Source organism: Camelus ferus, chromosome 4 (assembly GCF_009834535.1).
Source record: "Camelus ferus isolate YT-003-E chromosome 4, BCGSAC_Cfer_1.0, whole genome shotgun sequence".
Lineage (NCBI taxonomy): Eukaryota > Metazoa > Chordata > Mammalia > Artiodactyla > Camelidae > Camelus > Camelus ferus.
In genome coordinates, this window is record NC_045699.1 from 74,869,486 (window position 1) to 74,893,825 (window position 24,340).

General features: G+C 61.0%; 2 protein-coding genes across 8 annotated transcripts; one reads left to right on the forward strand and one right to left on the reverse strand.

Moving 5' to 3' along the window:
- Positions 1–657: 657 nt before the first annotated feature.
- Positions 658–8,836, reverse strand: SAPCD2 (suppressor APC domain containing 2). 5 transcript variants are annotated; one of them, XM_032478967.1, is made up of 6 exons: positions 7,869–8,829; positions 5,130–5,242; positions 4,431–4,577; positions 4,003–4,110; positions 3,758–3,895; positions 658–3,635 (listed from the first exon to the last, which is right to left on the reverse strand). In XM_032478967.1, exons 1-6 carry the CDS (start codon positions 8,635–8,637, stop codon positions 3,507–3,509), a joined length of 1,404 nt encoding a protein of 467 aa, XP_032334858.1. In that variant the 5' UTR covers positions 8,638–8,829; the 3' UTR covers positions 658–3,506. The 5 variants fall into 5 exon arrangements, with proteins under 5 accessions (XP_032334858.1, XP_032334861.1, XP_032334859.1 ...); XM_032478970.1 differs by lacking the exon at positions 3,758–3,895 and having other exon boundaries at positions 7,869–8,835; XM_032478968.1 differs by lacking the exon at positions 4,003–4,110 and having other exon boundaries at positions 3,758–3,943; positions 7,869–8,833.
- Positions 8,837–12,776: 3,940 nt separating this feature from the next.
- On the forward strand, positions 12,777–24,226 carry UAP1L1 (UDP-N-acetylglucosamine pyrophosphorylase 1 like 1). 3 transcript variants are annotated; one of them, XM_032478978.1, is made up of 9 exons: positions 12,779–13,139; positions 13,815–14,019; positions 14,242–14,417; positions 14,731–14,903; positions 15,044–15,237; positions 15,629–15,769; positions 16,319–16,504; positions 17,114–17,180; positions 17,656–20,439. In XM_032478978.1, the coding sequence occupies exons 1-9, from the start codon at positions 12,851–12,853 to the stop codon at positions 17,737–17,739; spliced, it is 1,515 nt and encodes a 504-aa protein (XP_032334869.1). In that variant the 5' UTR covers positions 12,779–12,850; the 3' UTR covers positions 17,740–20,439. The 3 variants fall into 3 exon arrangements, with proteins under 3 accessions (XP_032334868.1, XP_032334867.1, XP_032334869.1); XM_032478977.1 differs by lacking the exons at positions 17,114–17,180; positions 17,656–20,439 and adding an exon at positions 23,888–24,226 and having other exon boundaries at positions 12,777–13,139; XM_032478976.1 differs by having other exon boundaries at positions 12,778–13,139; positions 17,114–20,439.
- Positions 24,227–24,340: the final 114 nt, after the last annotated feature.

Sequence of the window (24,340 nt, forward strand, 5' to 3'; positions counted from 1 at the left end):
TTGGTTGGAAACTCTCAACGTCAGTTTGTTTGAACCTGCTTTTATTTCGCCCTCACTCTTGAAAGACAGTGTCTCTGGGCGCGGGCTTCGGGGTTAGTTGCAAGGCTGTCTCGGCCACTGAAGGCGTTTCACCCGCTCTGGCCTCTGATGTCACTGTGGCGGCTCCCTTATAGGCACCTGGCTTTCCGTCTCCAATTCTTTAACAGTCTGGTAAGAGAAAGTGGGTGTTTCTTTTTATTTGTCCTGCCTGGGAACCACGGGAATTCCTGGATCTGAGAATTGATTTTTTTTTCAGACAATTCCGGAAAAATTGAAGCCAGTTTAACTTCATGTATTGTCCCTCCTTCAGGAAATCCATCCAAACAGCCCTTTCCCTCTGTCTTTCCCGCCCTCCTCCTCCCTCACCTGCCCATGCCCTGTCCCTCTGGGCCGTGTTCGGGATCATTTCTGAAGTGCTGTCTCGCAAGTCCTTAAGTCTCTTATTAGTGGTGCTGAAATTTCCCACATGAAGTCCATTTTACTTTTAAATTTCACTTACTAACTATATATTTTTAAATTTCTAATTCTATTTGATTCCTTTTCATATTAATTGATCACTTTTCTAGAATAAAAGATCGGATTTTTTCTTAACGGAATAAGAAACTGTAAAGGCTCGTCCTTGTTCATGTTTTCAAGGATGTCTTTTATTCAGTTGTACAAAACAATTACTTTATATCCTCTGTCTGATTATTCCAACATCCGACATGGCTTCAGAGTCTGTTGTTCCTGCTGGCTTTCATGGTAGATCCTTTCCTTGTGGTGTCTGTGGAAAGGATTTTAACCTGGAGATGCTCATCCTCCTGGAGCTCAGTCGACAGGAAATCCTTGAGGCCTGGCAGAGCTGCATTGCTCTGGAGCAGAGATGCTCAGCCAAGGCTGACTTTGCCCTACCGCCATGCCTGGGCATTGGCAACACCCCGAGACATTTTGGTCATTCAGAGCTGAGAGAGAGAGAGAGAGAGAGAGTGTGTGTGTGTGTGTGTGTGTGTGTGTGTGTGTGTGTTGCTGGCATCTAGTGGACAGAGGCTGGGGACGCTGCTAACCATCCCACAGTGCACAGACTACTCCCTCAACTCACCTGGCCCCAAACGTCCCCCACGTGCAGCTAGAAACACTGCTGTAGCGAGGATGTGTTGTGCTTCTGTCGGCCACCTGGCCTTGCCAACCTGGGACAACTTACTGTTCTCCCCTTGAGGTCTCCGGGGCCACACAGGCAGCCTAGATTTCAGGCTGCAGGCAGAGGGTGCACTTCCCGCCCTGCGCAGAGTGCCAACGCCACGAGCAGCCTCTCCCTGAGTCTCAGGTTTATTCCACCTGAGGCTGCAGGCTCCACTTTCAGTGGGAGGTCTACTGAAGACAGTCGCCCCGAGCAGACACTGCGTCCTGGCCACCTCGGCCACTTGCCCAAGGTTGCTGCCTTTGCTGTTTTGGGCTCTGCAGGCTCATTCACCCTGCATCTGTGCTGGAGGGCTGGGCAGGAGCCAGCCAGGTATAGCCAGGAGCAGTGCTCCAGGACAGGGACAACACGTGCAAAGCCCAGAGGTGGGAGGGCCTGGCTGCCTGCAGGGCTGCAGGGTGGGGGCCGTGGAGGCTGAACCCTGCTTGGGGCCTGGGTCTGCCTTGAGTCCTGAGGGGGTGAATGAGGGGTGAGGAGCAGGGAAGGGAGCCATTTTCAGTTCTGGAATTGACAAGGGCTGTGTTGGGAGCACGTGCAGGCAGAGGGACTCCCCGTGCCAGTGGGGGGACTGGTCATGGGATGGAAGTGGGGAGCGATCCAAGAATCAGGACTGGATGGCCTCAGGAAGGTCCTGGTGGGCAAGCGCCAGCTGGATAGCCTGATGGAGGGCGGACCTCTCCTCAGTGGGCACCGGTCTAGCCCTGCACCACAAGTCTGCTTGGGAGCTGGAGGCCAGGTCTGGTCTTTCAGGACCAGCTCCCTTTCCTGCCTCCCATCCCAGGGAACCTGCCCAAGAGGTCTAGGTCAAAGGGCGCATGATCCCCAGGAGTACCCACCCCTTTCCTCGGAGAAGGGCTGGGCCTGACTGGGGACAAGCGTCCATCCCCCGCCAGCCCTGAACGCTGTGGGGAGCAGCTCCAGCCAGGTTGCTGCTGGCCTGGCACAGAGCGGCTGCCTTGCACCCTGGACCCCTCCTCCATGGTCAGCCCGCCCTCCGGGGCCATGGGAGGCCATGCACACAACCTCTCCAGTCCCCAGGTCCCCAAACATGCCCACACCATATCCAGGACTCTCGACCACTCAGCCTGTCTGTAATGTCATTGTGTCCTTGGCTTGAGGGGGGCGGCGGTGGAGGTGCTGTTAGCAGGCCCAGCTGAGCAGGGCGTCCCCCCTAGAGCAGGCCTGGCGCTGGGCACAGGGAATGACTCCTGATGGGACCAGCAGCCAGCCTCTTCCTATGTCCTGTGGGTCCCTTTCCTGGGGCCCAGAGCCAAGGCCAAGCTGGGGGTGGCAGGGTGGAGGGGGTGGCAGGTCCCGCACTTGGGGAACCTTGAATCTGGTCGCTAGGGAGGTCCTGCTCAGCCCAAGAGGCCCCTTGAGGCGTGTCTGGGGGGCCCAGGCTGACACACTTTCTGGAGACAGCGTCCGGCCCATGGAGGGGCACACTTGAGCCTGCCTGGTGACCATAGCCCGCCCTGGCCAGCTCACCTGGCAAGCCCAAGGCTCTGCACCTGGGTCACAGATTGCTCAGTGGTCTTGGCCAGGAGGGATGACAGCTAACCCAAGTTTGTTTAGCATTCGAGGTCTGTAGGGAGGCGCAATCAGGCCAAACTTGGTCCAGGCACGATCCAGAACACCACCCCTGGGGGCTCCCCTGGAACTGGATGCAAGTAGAACCCCTCTTAGAGGCTACCCTCCATCTGCTCCTGGCTGAGGGACAGACCCTTAGTTTTTAGGGAAGGAAGATGCTCTTGGGCCCCCGGAGCCAATCACCTGCTGGGCCCCCTACTGCAGGCCCCATCTGAGACACCACCGTGGGGGCGTTAGGGCCACAGTGACCGGTGCGTGTAGCGCTCTCTGCTGGCCGCTCTTGGAAGTGCAGCCTAATGTGACGAGTGCGTTTTACTGGAGACTCCAGGTGGGAGGGGAGACAGGCCCTCTGAAAACACCTGGGCAGGTGCCCAGGATTGCCTGAGATCAGGTAAACATGAGGGGGGTGCCACTGTCCACTGACAGTGACAGTAGCAGCTTCAGGCTGTGCTGGCACGATGGAGTTCCACCCCAGGTCAGCCCCCCTCCCCTGATGACCAGGATGGAGTCAGTTCTGGGCGCTGGGGTTGGGGGAGGCCTGAGGAAGGCCCTGGGGCAGCCTAGGTTGGAAGGGAGGAGGGAGGGTGGTGTCCAGGCTGGCCAGGTGCCTTCAGCCTGAGAGGTGGGGCTCAAGGAAGTGCCTGCCCGGGGCTGAGGGCCAGGCCAGGCTGCAAGGCCCCGTGTCGGGGCTGGTGCCCGGCTAGATGAATGTGGAGTCCAGAGGCCCAGCATCCTGCTGGCTAAGGGCGCGAGCCTCAAACAGCTGCTTGATAAGGGCAGACTTCTCCTGCTCCAGCTGCGTGATGCGTTCGCTCTTGTCCGTCACCTCCTGGCGGGGGGGGGGGGGGCAGTCAGGGCCTGCTGGGCCTCAGCACCGCCCTGTGCCCCTCTGCCCCGTGCCCCTCCCTGCCCCGTGCCCCTCCCTGCCCCGTGCCCCTCCCTGCCCCTCACCTGGGTGAGGAGCCTGTTCTGCTCTTTCAGGATGAGGACAGCCTGCTGCTGCCGCTGCCGCCGCCGGCCTAGGGCGGAGGGCGAGGCGGGGGCCAGGGCGGGGCACGGGGCCCCCGAGGAGGAGGACGAGGGCAGGGCCTGCAGAAGGGCACCGTCAGGCAGGCCTGGCATGCCCTGGCACAGCCTCTAGGACAAGGAGGAGGGGTGGCACAGAGCTGGTGCCAGCTGGTCTGGGGGACGCTCACCCTGCCAGCACAGGCCGCAGCCAGCAGATCCCCCAGGCACCGGGCCACCTCCTGGACCTTGGGCAGCAGCCGCCCCAGCAGGCGGGGACTCCCCTCAGCCCCAAAGTCCTGAGAGGAAAGCAGGGGCAGAGTGGTCAGAGGACAGGCCCAGCCTGGCATCAGCCCAGTGCCTCGGGGTGTGGGGGGGTCCCCACAGGTGAAGTCAGTGCTCAGAGCCAAAGGAGCCCAGGCATGTTGCAAGAGGGGAGTATCACGGGGGGAGGGTCCCCGTATCCTGGGAAGAGGGACAGCCCCTGTGCTCTGGAGTAGGGCAGCCTTACGCCATCCCCCCCAGGTGCCTGGGTTTAGGTGGGTGATCGCTGTGTGTGTTGGGGGGGGGTCACCCGCCTGGGGATGGGGGCAGCCTAGCCCTGGGCAGCATCACTCACAGCGCTGGCCCTGCTTTGGCCCAGGCGACGCTGGCGCTCCTGCACACGCTGCAGCTGCTGCTGGTACCACTCGCGGCCCCGCGCCATCATCTCCAGACCCTGCAGCAGCACCTCCTGCTCCTGCTCCAGCTCCTTCATCTGCTTCAGCTGCCACACACAGGGATGCACACATACCCATGAACACACCCGGGGGCAAGCCCGCCTCTGCCCGTGTGTTCGCAAGGAGCCAGTCCACGCAGGTGCAGGTCCACCAACCTGGGTGCACACACCTGGACACGGGTGAGCCCTCGTGCTTCTGCATTGAGGAGCATTGCCCCACTCTTCCTCCCGGGGTTCTGGGCCTTCCTCAGCCCCTCCATGCCGGCTTCCCCAGGGGACCCTTCCTCTCTTTATGGCCAGTGGACAGCACTCAGCTGGAGCTGGCCTAACTTGGCAGGGAAGCAGGCAGTGCTGGGGAGGGGACCCAGCCTTCTCTCTAAAGGACTTCTTGACCTGACCCTGGGCCATCCCTCAAGTGAATTCCAACTAGGATGGGGAGAGATGCTTGGAACTGACTGATGTTCCCACCACAGGCTCCCCCAGAACCTAGCTGCCCCTTCTCAGGCAGAGGTGTGCTCCAGGAGACCAACGGTGGGGGCCAAGTCCAACCCCAGGCAAGATGGAGAGTCCCCCAGACCCCCCCCCCGGGCCCCTACTCACCAGGTCACAGTCCACACCATTGGTGATGGTGTGTCTCCGACGTTCCCCTCGGGCACGGGGGGCCCACCGGGCATCCCCCGTACCTAGCTCCCTGGCCCTGCAGACCACTGCACCTGCAGCAGAGAGGTGAAGGCCTAGCTCGCCTCCAGGCCTGCTTAGTTGAGCTCAACTTCCCCCACCCCCCAAAGCCTGACTTCCAGGTCCATCTTAGACCCACCCCCCCAGCCGTCCTGGCAATGCAGAGCCAGGTGTCCAGGCCTGCAGGCCACTGGGATCATCAGCAAGTCAAGGCTTCTGCTGGGCCCCTCCCCATCTCAGTTGGACCCAGGGTCTTGGGGCACCGGCCTAGCCCCGACCCCCTTTGCCTGTGCCTGGCTGGGGTCTGGTCCTCCCTTGATCCCCACAAGCTCCCCTTGCACCTGCCTTGGGGAGGGCCAGGCGGCACGTTTGCACACACACCGCATGTGCCTCAGATGTGAGCTCCCTGAGGGCAGGGGCTTCATCTGGCTCATGCCTGCACCCCCAGGGCCCCGGATCCATCAGGTACACCTCAGGGGCTAGAGGCTGCCGGAACAGAGTGGGGGATGAAGCGGCCTCTGGTCTCCACTCCTGTCTCCTATATGCACTGGCACTTTAAGGATGACCACAGGTTGTGCAGGAAAAAGGTGGGGCGTGGGTGGCAGGGACCTGATTTTTCCCAGGGAGGTGAGCGTGCTGTAAAGTGAGTCCCTGTATGTGGGCAGCAGCAGCCCGGTCAGCGGGTAGCTGAGGAGCTCCTGCAGTATACACGCCTACTTGCAGAGCTGGCTGGGGGCCAGAAAGCCAGGTGCTTCTCAGTGCGGGCCTCCTGGAGGGCCAGACAGCTTCCTTGGGGGTGGAGGAGTACGTGCAGGGCTTCCCAGGCGGGGAGGAGTGGGGTGCAGGTGTGGAGGAGGGCGCCCTCCCCTGGTTCCCTAGCTCTGCACCCCGCCTGGCCACGGCAGTAGAGGATGCAAGAAGAGGTACAGGCATGCCCCCCAGGGACACCTCCAAAGGGCTGGCACGGGGGCCATGTGGGCCCCCGTGCCAGCCCTGGCAGACGGGCTCCAGGCAGGCTCAGAGTTTACCTTCCAAACTGCTGCGCTTGCGGGGCAAGCAGAGAAGGCACAGCAGAGGGAGTGGGGAGAGGACACCCCAGAACAGCTCGGCTAGTCTGCACTATCATCTGGAGGGCAACTCCAGAGGTCCCAGATGACAGCATGCTGGACGCCCAGCTAGATAACCAGCAAGCAGAGGCAGCCCTGCCGCTGTCTGGGTCTGAGCAAGCAGCCTATGCCTACGGGGCTCAGGCCAGCCTGGGGTGCACAAGGAAGGAGGGCCTGAGAGGCTGTGGGGGGCTGGCTCTCTGAGCTCCAGGCTTGGCACCCGAAGAGTATGTCATGCCCCTTGTCTGTGCCTCTGCCTCTGGAAGGTGACAGCAAGAGCCCTGGCCTGACCCTCCAGAGGGACTGGCATGAACACTACCCCGTGGTGGGCACTGTCCACATGCCTCACCCTGTACTGGAACTTAGAGGGCTGCAGTAACTAACCTAGTGCCACACAGGGCACCAGGACAGAGCAAGGCTGGGCCACAGGCCAGGGGCCTCCAAGCCTCAGTCCTGTGGATGATTTCCAACTGTGTGCAGTCACGTGGATGGCACCGTGCACTCAGGGCCAGCCACACCCAGAATCCTGCCCAACACATACACACACCATGGGGACAGGGAAGTTGGGCAATGAAGAGCCAGGATGGAGGAGCTCCAGCCTGGGGTGAGCGGCTCGATAAGTTCACCAGGGAGGCTGGGGGCTGCTGAAGCTCCAACTGGCAGTCATGGGGCTGGGGAATATGTCCAAGGCTGGGCAGGGTGTCCAGCGAGGCTGGCAGAGAGGTGGGCAACACAACAAGGGCTGGCAGCTGCCCCGGGGGAAGGCCTGCACCTGGCGGGCACGCGCACAGGCTGAATGGGCTGAGGGGCCCAGCTCCCGCCCCCGGCCATAATGCAGGTCTTGTTCCCAAGGCAGTCTCTAGGGGACAAACAGGACCATTCAGCGATCTCCTGTTCCTGCCAACTGGACCGGAAGCCAGGCCATCCCCAGGGACTGTGGTCGGTCCCTCCCAGGTATCAGAGGCACCATGGCTCCAGGCCTGGAGACCACCCACCCCTTTGTCCTTCCTGGCAACCCGGTCAGGTCTTCCTGGACCACCTCTAGCAGCTTCTGCCTGCCCTGGCCTCACAGCGGGGCAGTGGGCCCAGGCCTCTGGGCAGAACTGTCAAACTGAACAAGGACCCAAAAAGGCAACAAGGGCCCTTCTCCACAGTCTGGGACCCTCCTCCTATACCAGCAGGGGAGTCTAAGTCACCAGAGATGAGCCCAAGGGCCCAGGTGTCCCCAGGTGTGGGCAGGTATTAGTGGTGGACAGCTTCCTCATACCAGGCAGGTTCCCCAGTATCCAGCTCAGATTTGGCACTGAGTGGCTTCCTGATGGGGTTTGCCGAGTCGCCCATCAGCCCCTTTACCCGCGTCCCTGAGCACACAGGGATGGAAACGTTTTCTCTTTCCCTCCAGGCCGCAAGGTGCTTTCCAGGCTCACAAGCCCACGAAGAGCTGCTGGCCCTCATCCCACGGTGGGAGATGCTCAGGCAGTACCGCTCGGGCTCGGGCCTCAGGCGCCGGCCAGGAGAAGTTACGAGGCGGGTCCGGGGACCGCCCGGCACTCACCAGCGTCCGTGCTCGGGCTCCGCTCTAGCGCCGCGCCCTGGGGCCTCTCGGGCTCCGCGGGGTTGGGCACCGCCTCGGCCGGGCCACACATCTTCTCTAGGCTCCGGGCCGCACCTCCGGGACCTGCCGGCGTGGGGCGCGCGCCCAGGGGCAGGGGCTTCCTCTCCAAGACAGTCCGTGGCTCGTCGGCCGGCGCGAACACCAGGCGCTGGGGCGGCGGCGGCGGCGGCGGCGGCGGCTGGCCCCCAGGCCGTGCCGGGCAGCCTCCCCGGGCGGGGGCGCGCGCCGGAGCCCGCGTGCCGCCGTCGGCGCTCAGCAGCGAGGTGCGCAGGCCGGCCACGAAGCGCTCGAAGGTCAGGTAGCCGCTGGCCGGGGCCACCTGGCGCAGGCCCTCCAGCACACCACGGGGCAGCTCGCGCGCGTCGGTGCCCTGCCAGCGGGACTCAATCTCGCGCAGGTGCACGAAGCCGCGCCGCCGGTCGTCCAGGATGTCGAACAGGGTGCGCAGGCTCTGCAGGAAGGCGCGCGGCAGCCCCTCCGTGCCGGGCGCGGGTGCTGGGTGCGGCCCGCGGCCCGGCTCGGCCCTTGCGGCTCCGGCCATGGGCGCCCGCCGGCAGGGCTCGGTCCTCGGCCAGCCCGGGGATGGTCCCCGCGTGGCCGAAGACCTGTCCGCGCCGCCCGACGGCGGGCCCGGCGGCTCGCAACCCGCCGCGACAATAGCTGCGACTTTTTGAATGGGCCTCCTCGTGGCGTCAGCGCTCATTAGCATTCGCGGCGGCCATTGGCCCAGGCTGGCTAATCTCCTCTCCGATTGGCTGAGAGGCCGCCAGCCCGGTTTGATTTTCGGGCTGAGGGACCCGCGCCTTGCGCGCTCCCGCCGTGCCGGGAGGGGCCCGGGGCGCGCGGAGGCTCGGCTGGCAGGGGGCGGGGCCTCCCAACTCTGCCTCCCTCCCGACCTTGCAGGTGGGCGAGGGAGCCCCGAGAGTCCTCCTCATAGTCCCCTACTCCCGCCACGCCGGCCCTCCCGCGGCGGCTCAGCCCTCGCTGGGTTTGGCCGCCCAGCCACCTCTCCGAAGGGCGGGGCCAGGCGCCCTGCAGAAGACCTGTCCCCAGGTGGCCTCGTGGGATAAGGATGGGGAGCACCGCCCTCAAGGGACCCACCTTCCCCTTCTAGCTCCCCTGGGCAGTCTTCACTGAGGGTCCCCCGGAACAAGCACCGCCAATCCTGGGGCTCCTTTCTCTTGTGCCAGGGGGATCCCAAGAGGACTGTGGGCTCCAGCCAGCTGGGCGCTTCCCCTCACAGAGGCTTCTCTGTCCCCACTGCTGCTAGCTCCTCCTCTGGCCCCTGGGGATAGCCTGGCCTTTCCTGCCGGCTGCAGGACAAAGCCACTTTTCCTTTGTCCCCAGATCCCCGTCTGATGACCAGTTCCTTCTGCCCCCGAGGTCCTCTGGTCTGGCCCCTTTCTCTGGCTGGACACGTCCTCCAGATGCTCGCCTGGCTCTATGGCCTCCTCAGGCAGGCCAGGCAGCCCTGTGTCCTCCCCTTCACTGCCCCTGATTCATTTCTAGCCAGGATCTAGTCACTCTGTCTGGTTAGTCTGGGAAGGGCCAGGGCTTAGCCTGCAGTCCAGCACTGGGAGCCCCCCATCAGGACCGACTGATGCAACCCTCCTGAAGACAGGGAGGTGCCCAAGACACTGTCTGCCTGGAACCCCTGCCTTCACCGTAGCCTGTCCTCCAGGCCTTGCCCTGCTCCTTACCCTCCCCTGACGTCTTTGCAGACAGCTCATGCTTCTGGCACCTTGCCACTGAATGTTGCGCATGTGTTACCTGCTGATTTAGAAGCAGACTGTCCACCTTCCAGGATAAAACAGCAAAGAGTTGCCAAATACCTCCTCCAGAGAGGCTCCTGTCACAAGGTACGGGATCCACCCTCTGGCTGACCTGCCGACCTGGGCCTCTGTGTCCTTGGGCCCCAAGGTACTGGTTTGCGTCTCAGGCTGTAAGGGCAGCTGCACTGGCCAGGGAGTGTCCTGGGCCCACTTCTCCCCTGGGGTTATCCCTCAAAGTGAGAGTTCTTTTGGTATGGAACTTGGAGGGCACATAGAAAGCTGTAAGCCTGGAGTCACCCCAGGGAGCCCTGCCCAGCTCTGCCTTCCTCTTTAGTGGCAGGACCAGCCAAAGTTCCAGGACAGCATTCAAGCCTTTTGTCCTGTAGTTCATCTCCCCCTCCCTCTCTGCTTCCAGCACCCACCCCAGGCCCCTATCCTTAGGGTCCCAGGATTCCCTTACCTTTGGGCCTTTGCTCATGGTGGCTTTCCTACCAGGAAGACCCTTCCTGTTTGCTCCTGGCTGATCCCTGTGCTCTTTGGGAGCAGGGCCTGGCCCACAGTGGTGCTCAGTGGATAGCTGGCACATGGGAAGCCATCCTGGGGGTCACAGCAGAAACAGCAACTTTGTGTGGGACACCAAAGCAGGGTGAGGCCTGTGGGATGGGCAGGCCTGGGGACAAGTCTGTGGGGGTCAGTGTGGGTGTGGGGGCCAGCGGCTGGCAGCGAACGACGATGCTACAGCTCAGGACCGCGTGGCCCACGGCACCCAGGCTCGGCCAGGGCCCCCGAGAGCCTGAGCCCACTATGCAGAGGAAACAAGGTCTTCTCAAGGCATCTGGAGCTGAGGGGAAGGGTTGTCATTGAAGGAATGGAGACCGGAGGTCGGCTTGGTCTGTGGATTTTCCCATGGCCCCTGGTGAGACACTGGAGGAAGGTACAGAAGGAACTGGAGTCCATGCATGCTCTGGGCATGGTGCCAAGGCGAGGCCCCTGTGTCTTTCTGATCCTGATCTCCTCCTTCCACACTGCTTCCAGCCTGGCCCAGCATGCTCCCACCTGCAGCTTTCAGCTTTGCTGCCAACCCTTGGGGCGGGGTTCCTGGAGCCCCAGGCCATGTGGGTCCTCTGCAGCCCCTGTACTTTTTGAGGTACTCATCGCAGTTGTAATTTTCACTGTGCTAGCCCAGAGTCCTTGGAGTGGGCAGGGCTGCTGGGCCCCTCTGTCCTCTGCTCAGCACTGGGCGTGGACCAAAGGATGGGCAACTGCCTCCCAGCCCCGAGTCCTGTCCCAGGGCTCTCTGGTCTCCACTCCTGCAATGACAACCAGGAACTAATGCTGCTCTCCTGAACCCTATGGATGAGGCCCTAGGACAAAGAAAGGGTGACTTCTTGGCCACAAGTCTGCCCTTGGCAGGTGGTCCAAGAAGTTGCTACCCACCTCTGTCTCACTAGTACTCCCGCCCATCTGTGCCCCTGCCTACCCAGGTGGGTCAGCTCCGTTTTTCGTGGCCTTGCAGGTGCCTTGGACTACACAGCCTCAATTGTCCAGACCCTTCTGATCTCAGCTCCACCCCCACCTTGAGTTGGGATTTAGGGGTTACCCCAAGATGGACCCCAAGTTCATGTTGTGGGCACAGGTGCAGGGGCAATAAGAATTCCCATGGACTCTGGCCTGGCATATGGAGCCCTCTCTGCTCCCTGGTTCTCTGCCTCCCACCCACACCCCCACCTCCAACATGCGCCAGACCACCTATAACTGCCAGACTATTGGAGCAGAACGTCCACTCATTCAGCACGTGCTCTCAAACACTTGGATGGCCCAGTCACTGTGCTATGTGTGGGACCCAACACATTCATTACATTAACAAACATTTTCTGAGTGCCTACTGTGTGCTAGGCATTGCTCTAAAGTGATGGGGTGGAGCAGTGAGCCGAAAAACGTCCAGCTCTCGTGGAGTTTACTTCTCAAGGGGAAGTCAGGAAGCAGAGAATGGAGAAAAGCAGGAAGGAGCAGAAAAGGATGAGAGGGTCTCCCCACAGTAAGACCTGTGAGGAGACATCTGGCAAAGTGGGGCAGGAAGTCACGTGACTTTGTGTGGACGAGCCATCCAGGTAGGGGAGACAGCAAATGCAAAGGCCCTGAGGCAGGCCTACTTCTTTCAGGGTCCATGAGAACTATAGCAGGCCTCTAGCCTGCTGTAAAGCTCTGCCTCCTCACCCAGGACCGGTTTGTGCAGGGGGTGGGGATCTATGGGCAGAAGCTGCTGGCAAGGAGACACAATTGTCTTAACAGGGGTTAGCTGGAACAGGCTGGGGGACATCTCACTTCTCATTCTGGCTCTTAGAGCACCACCTGAACTTGTTTTAAAACAAGTTCATGTATTACTTCTAGACTTAATAAAGTTAGTTTCTAAAAGGAAGTTTTGTCTCCATGTGGCTGAAGCTACTCTCATATTTTTCACAAGGAAGCTTATAAACAGCAAGGTATTTAAAACCCAATAGCTACAATTACAAGGCAAGGGAGGAGCAGCCCCTGCATGGTTGGGTTCTGGTCACAGGGCAACGGGAAGGAGGAGGCGTGTGAAGTAGGCAGCCCCTCGGGATGCAGTGTGGCCTTCTGGGGGCTTTGGTGATATCCAGACTTCCCGCCCTGCTGACGGTGTGGCTCTCTCCTTCCCAGCTCAGCCCAGCCCTGAGCCTACTGGCCTCTTCACTGAGCCCCTGGACTGTTGTCCCTGGTGCTAGGAGTCTTGGTAAATGCAAACGTGGCCACGGGCAGGGACAGACCCTAACCCCCTCGGGTGCCCTGCCCTTCAGGGCTGGGAGCCGGGGTTGGGGTCATTAGAACTGCAGTCAGCCCTCCAGCGCCTGAGCGGGCAGGGGCGGGGCCCGGAGTGGCCTCCGGGGGAGGAAGAGAGGAGGGGACTCAGGGGGCGGGGCCGGGGCGAAGTCGGGGCGGAAGAGAGGCGGGTGGGTGGGGGATCCTTGACCTGGCCGGGGCGGGCCGGGGCGGGCAGGGGCGGGGTTAAGGCGGGGCGCCCTGGGCCCGCCCACGCTGGGCTCGGCACCGCCCTCTGAGTCCCGTGACACTGGTCGGAGCGCTCCGGTCACGAGTGCCAGCGAGGCCGGCGGCGGCAGCGGCGGCGGCGACATGGCTTCAGAGCGGGACATTCGCGCCCGGCTGCAGCGCGCCGGCCAAGAGCACCTCCTGCGCTTCTGCGCCGAACTGGCTCCCGGGCCGCGCGCCGCGCTGCTGGCCCAGTTGGAACCGCTGGAGCCCGAGGCGCTGGGCGAGCACTGCCGGCGCGCGGCTGCCGCCCGCGCGCACCCCTCTGGCCCTCCACCCGAGCTGGCCGCACGCCTACGGCCTCTGCCTCCCGAGCGCATGGGCACCGCGAGCGGGGGCGACCCCCAGTCGCGGCGGCTCTGGGAAGAGGAAGGTAGGCTGGGTGGGGCGGGGCGGGGATCCAGGCGGCGGGCGCTCTTGGCCTGAAGGGGGCCTCGCCCGCAGAGCGGGGCGAGAGGAGAAGTTGTACTTGGTAAAGTTTAGCTTGCCTTCGTGAAAGTGCCAACCCTTTTCATACGTACCAGCTCGCAACTGGGGTATGATATGAGCCTTGAGCGCTGCCAAGCTGGCAGCCGCCCCCTGGCCGCATTCCCTGGGGAGAATGCTTTGTGCATGAGCACATCTGGGTGGCCAGCTGCCCAGCCCACATATTGACAGCAGGGGACCTCTCGGACACTTGCACACGCTCCTTTTCGCGCCCGGCACAGGTGCACTCTAGCTTCTTGGCCTGGATGTGAGGCAGTTATTCCTGGAGGGGAGACTTCCCAGGGCCCCAGCTGTACCCTTCTGGCCAGGCTGACCCAGTGTTTCTTCTGAAGGACCCAGGTTGGCAATGAACCCAGGAGGACGTTGTCAGAACCTCAGCAGGGTCAGGGCAAGGTTAGGTGTGGATGAGGCTGTGGCCCAGATCAGAATGTTACCTGGAAATTTGTCTTCTGTGTCTGTCAGACATCTCATAGTCCCAGGCACAAGCTTGATTTGCTCTGAAATGAAGGGGCGGTTGTGTGGTGGGTTCCAGGCACCCCCTCATGGTACCCCATGCCCCCAGGTTTCCACCAGATCGCCCTGAACAAGGTGGCCGTGCTGCTGCTGGCTGGTGGGCAGGGCACTCGCCTGGGCGTGACCTACCCCAAGGGCATGTATCAGGTGGGGCTGCCCAGCCAGAAGACCCTGTATCAGCTGCAGGCAGAACGGATTCGGAGGGTGGAGCAGCTGGCTGGCGAACGCTGTGGGACCCGCTGCACAGTGCCCTGGTGTGCCCTCTCTGCCTTACCTTGGCCCCAGAGTGACCTGCCCCACGTAGCCCCAGTCCTGCCCCCACGATGACTTGAACCCCAACCCCTGACAGCCCAGTGCCCACCCAGACAGAGGCCTGACCGCTGCCCTAAGACTGGGCCCTGATGCCAGCCCCATCTAATCGGGGGGCCAGACCCCCCGAAAGGCAGACTAACCCTGACCCTTGCCTCTGCTTGCAGGTACATCATGACCAGTGAGTTCACGCTTGGGCCCACGGCCGAGTTCTTCAAGGAGCATGACTTCTTCCACCTGGACCCCAACAACGTGGTCATGTTTGAGCAGCGCATGCTGCCTGCTGTGACCTTCGATGGCAGGGCCATCTTGGAGCGGAAAGACAAGGTTGCCATGGCCCCAGGTACGCCCCATCCCTGAGGCAGGGAGGGTACGCCTGGAATGTGAAGCTAGCTAGGGGTCAGGAGACCCCGGATGGAGGCCAGAATATGCTGCCCCGAGGATGTGTGGTCCTGAGCGAGTGGCTTCCCCTCTCTGGGCCTTGATGCCAGTCTGTCACATGGAACAACCACAGGGCCACTTCGATAGTGACAGAGAGCTACCTCAGGCACAAGGTCCAGCCCCGAGGGGCCTCCCCTGCCTCTCGCATGCCCTCAACTAGCTGGCTGAGGCCTGGCTGGAAGCCTCGCAAGGCCCATCCCTTTCTCCCTCCGCAGATGGCAACGGGGGCCTGTACTGCGCGCTGGCGGACCACCAGATTTTAGAGGACATGGAGCGGCGAGGAGTGGAGTTTGTGCACGTGTACTGTGTGGATAACATCCTGGTGCGGCTGGCCGACCCGGTCTTCATCGGCTTCTGTGTCCTGCGCGGCGCAGACTGTGGCGCCAAGGTGAGTCTGCACGCCTCCCCGCCTTGCTCCGCCCCCTTCCCCATGCGTCTCACTTCAGCCCCGCCCCTTGCCCCCGCCCTCCTCCCAGCCCACCTTGCGCCGCCCCAGTCAGCCATCCCAGCCCATCCCATGGGCCGCAGGTGGTGGAAAAAGCGTACCCCGAGGAGCCGGTGGGCGTGGTGTGCCAGGTGGACGGCGTCCCCCAGGTGGTGGAGTACAGCGAGATCAGCCCTGAGACCGCGCGGCTTCGTGCGCCGGGTGGGGGCCTGCTCTACAACGCAGGCAATATCTGCAACCACTTCTTCACCCGAGACTTCCTCCAGAGGGTCACCAGGTGTGCGCGGCAGGGAGCTGTGGGTGCTGGCCAGCCAGGCCACAGGGATTGGGGCAGACCTGATCTGGGTGGGGCTGTGGATTGAGGTGGAGAAAGGGGCTTGAGTTTCAGCAAGCAGGAGGCACCAGAGTTGGCCTGGCCCTCCTCCGGTGGAGTGGCTGTTGCCCACCCCATGGCTTTGCGGTTGCCTCTGCACTTGGGCAGGGATGTGGCGGATGGTGCCTGGCTCTCATGTGAGGTTGCAGGAGACTGTCTTACCCTCCCAGCGACGTGGCTTGGCCCCCACTGCTCTGTGCTGGGTGTGTCCACTTGCCCACCTGCCCCAGCTCCAGGGGGCTCCAGAGTGTCCTGTCTGAACTGCGTCTTTCCTCCCTTGTCCTCTTGTCCCCAGGGAGTTCGAGCCCTTGCTGAAGCCACACGTGGCTGTGAAAAAGGTCCCCTACGTGGACGAGGAGGGGAATCCAGTAAAGCCGCTCAAGCCAAATGGAATAAAGATGGAGAAGTTCGTGTTTGATGTGCTGCCGTTTGCCAGGTTAGCGAAGTCCTTTGCTTTTTCCTTTTTCCCTTCTTGTCCCAGTGGTGGCTTCTGAGACCCAGCCTGGCAGGGAAGTGGAGGCTGAGGGCTTCACAGTAGGGGGCTGGGGGGTGCAGGTGGGTCTCAGGGAGAGAAGGCCAGAGGAAAGGCATTGGGGGTGTGAGCATAGGGACCATCTGGGGCAGCCAGAGCCCTTTAGGTTGTGCATTTTGGGAGACACCTGTGTCCCCTGCTGAACCCACCATCTGCTCCTGGCCTGGGGCTCAAAGCTGTTTCCAGGTGGGGTTGCTGGGGGCTCCCAGGATATTTGGTCCTCCCTGTGGGGTCCCGGGTTCTGGCTGGTGGGAAGGGGAGCGAAGGGAGGACTTCAGGTAGCTCTGGGGGGCTCAGGAACAAAGACTCATGCAGTGCCTGTGGGGCCCTCCCTGGCCTGCTGCCCACAAAACAGCCCCCCACTTCGTCACTGTAACCTGGTCTGGCCCTCAGTTGCCCAGGACCAGGGCCTGTGGGCCAGGACATTGAGTCCTCAGCTATTTTCCCCACCAGGAACTTTGTGGCCTTTCAAGTGCTGCGGGAGGAGGAGTTCTCCCCACTGAAGAATGCAGATTCGGCCGACAGGGACAACCCCTCCACGGCCCGGCGAGCCCTGCTTGCTCAGCACTACCGGTGGGCCCTGCAGGCGGGAGCCCGTTTCCTGGGTCCACATGGAGCCCAGCTCCCAGAGCAGCCAAGGTGAGCGGGACAAGGGAGTCAGGGTGTTACAGCCCCGGTGCCCTGCTGGCTCTGCCGCTGTCTAAGCTGGGGTGGGGGCTTCTGCCCAGCACCGCACCAAGTGCCGGGGCCGTGTGCCCAGCCTGGCCGTGGTGCCTGCCCCTGCGGCCTTTTGGCCCAGCCCTCTGAAGTCTGCTCAGGGCCCTGGGGTAAGTGGGGACCGCACCCTCCCCTGCTTATTCAGAAGTTTTTTGAAGCCGAGACCCAGCCCCGACAAACAGAAAGCAGTGGGCAGATCTCCTTTCAGGGCTGGGAAAGAAAAGGCCCTTAGGTGTCCACCTCCCCAGTTGTCCACGGCCACCACCTAACCTGGCTGCACAGGCTCTGGGATGCCTGCGGGGGGTGGAGGGGTGTTTTCCAGCCCAAAGCAGGGCCTATTTCTCAGGTGAGGCAGTGCCCAGGGCTCTGGTGTCCAGAGAAAAAGGAGATTGCCGAGACAGGGCAGAGTGTGTGGTGGACAGCCTGCTGGGCCAGGCAGGGGCTGGGCCGGCTCCTGTGGTGGGTGGTGCTGGGGCGGGTGGTGCCGGGGTGCGCATCCCAGCACAGATGCTGACAGGCGGGCTCCCGCAGCCTGCCCAGCAGCGGAGAACCTGCAGCCGTCTGTGAGATCTCGCCCTTGGTGTCGTACTCTGGAGAGGTGAGAGCCACCCGGCCTGTCTGGGTCTTCTGGGGTGGGGCTTGCGTGATCAGAGGAGGGCCAGGGCGAGGAGGGTGCCGGGGGGAAGACATAGCTCTGCGCTGGTTGACCGGTGGGGTAAGTAGTCCCTCAGCTTGCGGAGGACTTTCCAGGATGTGGGGCGTGGTGAGGTGTCCAGAGGCCTGGGAGGGTTGGGAGAACAAGCAGGCCGGTCTGCGGCTGGGGCGGCCAGCTGGGCTTCCGTGGGAGCCCCACTGGGCGGGCAGCGCCGCGTCTTCCCTTCTCTGGTAAGTCCTGGCCGGAGCTTGTGGGAGGGCTTATGCTGGCCTGAGGTCTCGGGGAGGCATCCAACTCCTGTTCCTGGGAGCCTCTCTGGCCCTGTCCCTCACTGGCTCCAGACTGAATTGGAACCCCACCCCCCACCCCGGGGCCAAAAGAGGTGGACACTTGGATGTCATGACTTGCTTGTTTCCAGGGTCTGGAGGTGTATCTGCAAGGCCGGGAGTTCAGGTCCCCGTTCATCCTGGACGAGAACCAGGCCAGGGCACTGCAGCCCTGACTCGCTCCTGGCCCTGCCAGCCCCGGGTCCCCACGGGTGAGGACGCATCCCCAGCCAGGGCTCTGGGTGGGAAAGCAGGCTGCCAGGCGTTTCCGGCCTGCGGAACGTGGAGCACAGAGGGAAGCGTGCTGGTCTCCTCCACGACACTGGGGACTCTCCCATCACTGGGTCCCCTGGACACAAGCGACTCTGCCCTGCTGTGGGCCAGCACGGGCTCTCCAGCTTCCCTCCTGGCCATGGGGTCTGAGGGACTCAGGACCTCGGACAGTGGGGCTCAAAGGAGGCTAGGGTGAGCTCTGGGGGAGGAGTGCCTGGACAGAATGGTGGTGGCTCCTCGGCCCCACACCCAGACCCCGTGGTGAGGAGCACTAGCCACCCCGAGCTCTTCTGCAGACAGAGGAGGGGGATGACGTCTTTCCCTCCAGGGTGCCGTGTTTGAAGGGGCTGTCCCTCCCTCCCTGGCAGCTGAACTTGGGGGTCGTGGCCCAGCCCTGTCCCCGCCCAGCTGAGGCCGGCAGCAGCAGGCGTCCGATCATCCCAGTGAAGGGCCAGCTGCACCATGGGAGTTTGCTCCCCAGGAGCTGGGCCTGCGCACTGGAGACAGTTCTCTCGATTTCTGCTATCCAAGGCCTCAGCCCCTTGGTCTCTCTTCTGCAGCCGGTTTAGGCTGCTGGGTTGGTGCTCCCCCAGGAACCAGTGGGACCAATACTGGTGGCCTCCTGTTGGGGCTGATTAACAGGAGTTGAACCAGGAGGGCAGTGCCACCCTTTGCCCAGCATGCCTGTCGCTCTGACAGATTTTGGTGCTCATGCCCCCCCCCCGTGTTGGGGGTTGGGAAGGGGAAACAGCCTCCACATTCGGGGCCGGGGCGCCCTTGCTGCAGCGCTGCAGCCCGGCTGAGGCCGGGAGACACCAGCTGACCCTGGACCCTCGCCCCTCCCTGGCTTTGCTGCTCTGGAGAGCAACACAGTGGCACCTACCTCTTCCTCCTGATGTGATGAGTGTCACAAAACATGTCGCTGCTTGGCAGAGGCTGCCTGCCCGCTCCCCGCTCCACCTCAGCGCACGGCCCACGTGGAGCCATGGCTTCCCCAGGGAAGGGTGTTATCCAGGGGTGGGTTCAGATGCAACGGTCCCTCCAGTAGCCTGGAGCGGACGGTGGCTGCGTCCACACATCCCATCCTGGGCGTGACGGTGGGGTCAGGGCCCTGCCCAAAGCCCAGGGGACGACACTGCCCCACCCAGGCCCTGCTGGGCTTCTCAGACTCAGAATTGAGCCCCGTGCCTTAGTGCCCTCCCGGCTGCTCCACAGGCGAGCAGAGGGCCTGGGCAGAGGAGGGTCCCTTGGGCAGAGGCCGTGGTGCTGGGTACCGCCCCAGTCCCAGTGGGACACCCGGGCAAGCTCTTTTCTACACAGGTAGAGATAGTTGGGTAAGCTATTGAAACAGCTTGCTTTTGGAAAAACTTTATTTTCAAGTCAGTAAACTTTTTATTGTATCTTTACATAGAGTCTCAAACAGCACAGCGAGGTCCAGGGCACCCTTCCCCGAGTTCCCATAATGTTTGCAACCTATGTGGTTGGAGGATGCCGCGAGGCAGGAGACATTGGTAGAGCTGAGCCATTTGTCGCAGGTGTGGCTCCCTGTGCCCACTCTGCATTCAAGACGCAGCAAGGTCAGTTGGTGCCATCACCACAAAGACCTCCCTCCTGCCTCCCTCGTAACCACACCCCACACCACCTCTCACCCAGACAACTGCTAATAAAATAACTGAGTTTTGAGAGACTGCCAAACTTGGTTTTCCACAGTGTGGGGGGCTCCCAGTAAACCCCAGGTACAGTGATTGATCCCTGGCCTGGCAAGTGCAGTTTCTGACCAGCACACGTGGTGGGAACAGTGCAGGGTGTTCACAGGTCTGCCTCCATCCAGGGCTGCAGCCTGCTGGGGGCCCTTTGGGGACGAGAGCCCACACACTGAGCTGAAGCTGCTCTGGGCTGCCCCTTGCCCCGTAGTCCCGTCCAGCTCTGCCCAGGCTCTCAGGGGAGCCTGAGACAACCTAGTGAGTCAGGCACCCTGGGGGCCGGCCCAGAACCTGCCCCTTGAGCCAGGGCTCCAGGGATGGGCTCCTGCGCCCCCAGCTTTGAGAGCCCGTGACTCATCCTCCTGCACTGTGTCCTCCAGATGCCACCATGTCCCTGACAAGGGGTTGTGCAGGGAGGGGTGCCTGAGGGTCTTGTTGGAACTGCCAGCAGAGCTGTGAGTGGGGTAAGACCTACAGAGACCTCAGGGACGGCCCTGAGAAAGGAAGGGGCAGGAGGGAAGGAAGGCCTTTCTGGAGCAGGTTCAGACAAGCCAAGGAGCTGAGCGGGAGGCGCAGGCACCGAGGAGCTCCCGTAACACCCAGGAATGTCATGGACAGGACTGCAGGAAGCAGTGGGCTCACCCACTGGGGAGCATCAGGGGGCGTCCCGGAGCCTGCTATCCTCAGGACGCCCCAAAGGGGGAGCCCACACAACCGCTCCCTCACTCCCTCCACGGCAGCAGCACCTGTGCCCCGCCGCCTCCAGCGGACTTTCCCGCAGGCCAGACGTCCCCCGTTTCTCCATAACGTTCCTGTTCTTTGCTCCCTGGACCTGCCTATGCTTTGCACGTCCTGAGTTCCAGTTCCTGTTACTCCCAAATAAACTTTCTGCTGGCAGAATAAGTGGCTATCTCATTCAGGCTGACGCCACGTGGTGTCCGGAAGTGGGGTCTGAAGGAGCCCCCGCCTCTGCTCCCCGAGCCCTTCCCGCTCATCTGGCAGGCCTGCCCTGGGTTCGAGCCCTCGCTCTGGCTGAGCGCTCCAGCTTTGGGGGCATGGTTTCCTTTTTGCTGCGTGTGCAGAGGCCTCATCCCTGTGCTGAGTGCGTGTCTGATCTCCCTGGTGGAAGTGCGCTGGAATTTGGGTAAAAACTCCTTTGGAACTGGGTTTCTAGGATTTTTTTTTTTTCTCGAGAAAACCTCTGAGAAGTGGGGTCCCAGTTGCCCACATGCTCTAAGGGTGGCCCCAGGGGCACCAGCTGGTTTCATGCTGAAAAACTGGTCCCTTAACCGAAAATAATTCAGAACACCAGTGGCCACCACAGGGAACTCTGGGCCTCCCCAAGCTTGTTTCTTTCAGAACCGAATCAGAAAGCTGCGGCCCTGAGCCTACACAGACTGAAGGGGGTGCTCACTTTTCTCTCTGATGGAACTGCTGGGGGTGGGGCCCAGGGCCTCCCGCACGCTCAGCACGCGCTCTGCCGCCGTGCTGCTACCCTCCCCACCCGCGATGCTTATTTTTCGGTACCTGAGGCGTCTAAAGTGGCCTCTTTGCGAAATACCGCTCCTAAACTGACGCCAATAAACAAAGGACGAAGTGGCTTCTGAGCCCCCCTCCCCTCCTCCTGTGGCCCGAGCACCACCTTCCCTGCCCCTCTGCCCACGCTCGCCCCCTCTGTGCCCCCCACGCGCTCCTTCTAACCCCCTTGCTGACCTCCCCCTTTTCTCCAAACCTCTCTTCGCTTCCCCCTCCCCTGAGCTTAGTAAGACCCGCCCATCTGGGGGTCCAAACGCTAAATTCTTAGTTTTTACGTTCCCTAAGTTAAATTAAGTTGAGTTGCAAGCCACAGTCCAAGACTTCCCAAAGGTAACTCAGGACACCCACAGGTTTGCTGAAGAATTTAACATTATTCCATCTTACCAACCTGGCTTCTCAGATTTGTATCAGTCCTCATCACTGTCGGTGAAGGTTGGGCCCAACATTGCATGACTTGCCAGATGGGGAAATCCTGGAAGGGATTTGGAAAAACAGCCCCTGACTGTTGACAGGAGGCCCGAGGACGTGCCGGAGATCTTTACCGAACAATTTCAAACGTCTTTCCTAAGCCTGCTGACAGGGACGCACACTGTCGGGATTGCAGGGGAAGACTGACACGCCTGACCACGGCTGTCAGAGCCAACTTCAGGTTGTCTTGAAAGAGAACTCCAGGTTTCCTTGGGAGGCTGAACCCACTCAGGTAGACTTCAGCTCTCTCTGTTCACTGACAGACAGAATGGGGATCTGTCCCTTCTGGTTAAAAGGGCCAGGACGGAATGGGAATATTCCAGATTTAGTTAGTTTAGCCGGGCAACTCACCTGTACCCTAGAGAATTCAGCCAAAAGACCTCTGAAACCCTCAACTCCCAACAGCAGCAAATGGAAGCCCCCAAACAGAAACAAAACTCTCCTGGTTTCTGCTACTATTGCCGAAGAAGCCAGAACACTGCAGAACAGACCGTCACAGGCCTGAGAGCTTCAGGGGCCTCAGCCTCTCCCCAGCCTTCCCAGCGCTGTCCAAACCCTCTCTCACAGGGCTCGTCCCATCCCTCCCTCAGCAGCTCAGAGAGACCCCTCTCCGGACGGGGAATGAGTCTCTCTCTTACTGACACCAAGGACCACACTTTCAGTGCTCAGCTCCCTGCAAAAAAGCAGCCCCTGCCTCGGAGAACAAATACGGTCCAAATAGTAGGGTCTCCGTGAACCCTAACAGGGCCCTGTCCCAGAACCTGTTCCCTCTGGTATAGGCCCTTTGAGAGATATCCACCCTTTCCTCCTTAGCTTCTCTGCCCCATTCAAGATGTCTTAGAAAATAGCGTGCTGGAATTTTTCATACCAAAGAGGGAAGTAATTCTAGAATTTGACGGTAACAATCAGAATGGCCAGCCAGCTGAACTAAGTGACCCTCTGCCATCTCTGCTCTGCTCTGTCTCCGACGGCCCTGGCGCTCACTGACCATCTGTTCCTACTGAACCGGCTACCATGCTCCTCAGGGGCAAAATCCACAGTGATTCTCCCATCAAGATTCAAGTAGGTCCCTCATAACCTCTCCCCGGAACTAATCCCCTAAAAGTAAAGAAGCCCTTCAAGATATAAAGCCCATAGGAGGATTACAAGGCCCAGGGCCTCATTACCCCTGGCACCAGTCCCTGCAATACTCCTATTCAACCTGTGAGAAAGCCTAGTGGCCTCAGATGGAGGTTTTTCCAGGATCTCCAAGCAACAGTCAGCACTGCTACCCCCTGACACCCCGTTCTTAACACCCACATTCTACAAGCAACCCTTCCTACTGAAAGCAAAAACGTCCCCATAACTGATCTGTGCAGTGCGCACTTTAGGACTCCAGCTGAGGCTGCCGCCCAGGATCTTCTGGCCTTCACCTGGGAAAGATGACAGTGCATCTGGACAGGAATGCCCCAGGTTTTGCAGAAAATCCCTCCTACTTCCCACAAACCTTGAGCTCTGATTAGGATGATGAGAAGTTTTCGCAGGCTCAAATTTGTTACAACGTACAGTTGACCTTTGGGCAGCACGGGTTTGAAGTGTGCAGGTCCACGTAGAGGCGGTTTCCTTTTTCAGTAAATACTACGGTACTGCTGCTTGAATCCACAGATTTGGGACTGCAGATGCACAGAGGTGATTGTAAACTTATACGTGGATTTCGACTGTGTGTTGGGGGGCGCCCTGAACCCCCACATCATTCAAGGGCCAACTGTATAGATGATTTGCTTCCCAGCTCCCCCTCTCAAACCTCTTCCTAAGAAAGCAGCACCCACCTGTAAGGGCTTTTGGCCTTGAAGGGACGTAAAGGCGCCAAGGGCCGCAATTAGGCAACGTTGGGATTGCTATTTAGGGCACAGGATCTTGAAACAAGGACGATGTTTGCATCCAGGTGGGTTTCAAGACATCTGAACTTCCCCAAACCGAAAACTAAGCCCCAGTTACGAGACTTTTTTAGGGCTAGCTGGCTACTATCGAAATAACTCACTTCCTTTTTTTCAGGTACAAACGAATTTTCCTCCCCGTTGTTTCTACTCACTTGCCTGTAGTTTTTCCATTGCGTGCTTATCCCAAATTGTAATTCTCTGCTATAACTGAAGGGGCCCATTTTTCTGGTAAAATAACTGGCTCTTTTACTGTTAAAGCCAACACCTCCAATGAACTTTCCTACAAAGCAGCGCCTCCCAAATTCCCTTTTTTCTCTGTAGAGTAACATTCCTCTCCTGGGTCGCTGGACTTCCTATTGTTTGCTATAGTTTTCAAGTCTTTACTCGCCTCCTCATTTTGCTAAACTGGGTACTTTATTTTTCAGGCCGATAGGTCCAATGGATGAAAACGCCCAGAGCCGCCCTGCCCTCCGCTGCAGCTGGACTGGTCCTCCCGCTGAGCCGCCCCACTGCCCCCGTCTCCCTAGGGCACTGCCGGGAACCCTCCTCGAATCCACCTGGTGGGGCGCGGGGTCGAGCCCGGGATCCGTGTGCGCAGGAACTCCCTGCTAACGCTGCGGGGAGGTGGGACACCTGCCTGCGGTCTCCGCAACCCCGAGAAGGCACGGCCGATCCTCCTCGCCCAGAGGCACTCAAGGGAGCCGGGCCGTGGGCGCAAGTGGGCGCAACGACTGGGACCGAGTAAGACGGGAACCAGCGGAACCCCTCCCACCGTGCAGCCAAGGAAGCACTGCTGACGGACGTGCGCAGGCGCGGGCAGCGAGCGACGGCGGCAGTGACGTCACCGCGCACTGACGGAGGCGCGCGTACGCACGCGC

Bases quoted from the DNA above. Each gene is read 5' to 3' on its own strand.
- SAPCD2 (XM_032478967.1), bottom strand. From the start codon at position 8,637: ATGCTAATGAGCGCTGACGCCACGAGGAGGCCCATTCAAAAAGTCGCA. The intron at 4,578-5,129 runs GTGAGTAGGGGC...TGTGTGTGGCAG, and splicing joins ATGGTGTGGACTGTGACCTG to CTGAAGCAGATGAAGGAGCT. The intron at 3,636-3,757 runs GTGAGGGGCAGG...CCCCCCCGCCAG, and splicing joins AGAACAGGCTCCTCACCCAG to GAGGTGACGGACAAGAGCGA.
- UAP1L1 (XM_032478976.1), top strand. From the start codon at position 12,851: ATGGCTTCAGAGCGGGACATTCGCGCCCGGCTGCAGCGCGCCGGCCAA. The intron at 14,020-14,241 runs GTGTGCCCTCTC...CTCTGCTTGCAG, and splicing joins ACCCGCTGCACAGTGCCCTG to GTACATCATGACCAGTGAGT. The intron at 16,505-17,113 runs GTGAGCGGGACA...GGGCTCCCGCAG, and splicing joins CAGCTCCCAGAGCAGCCAAG to CCTGCCCAGCAGCGGAGAAC.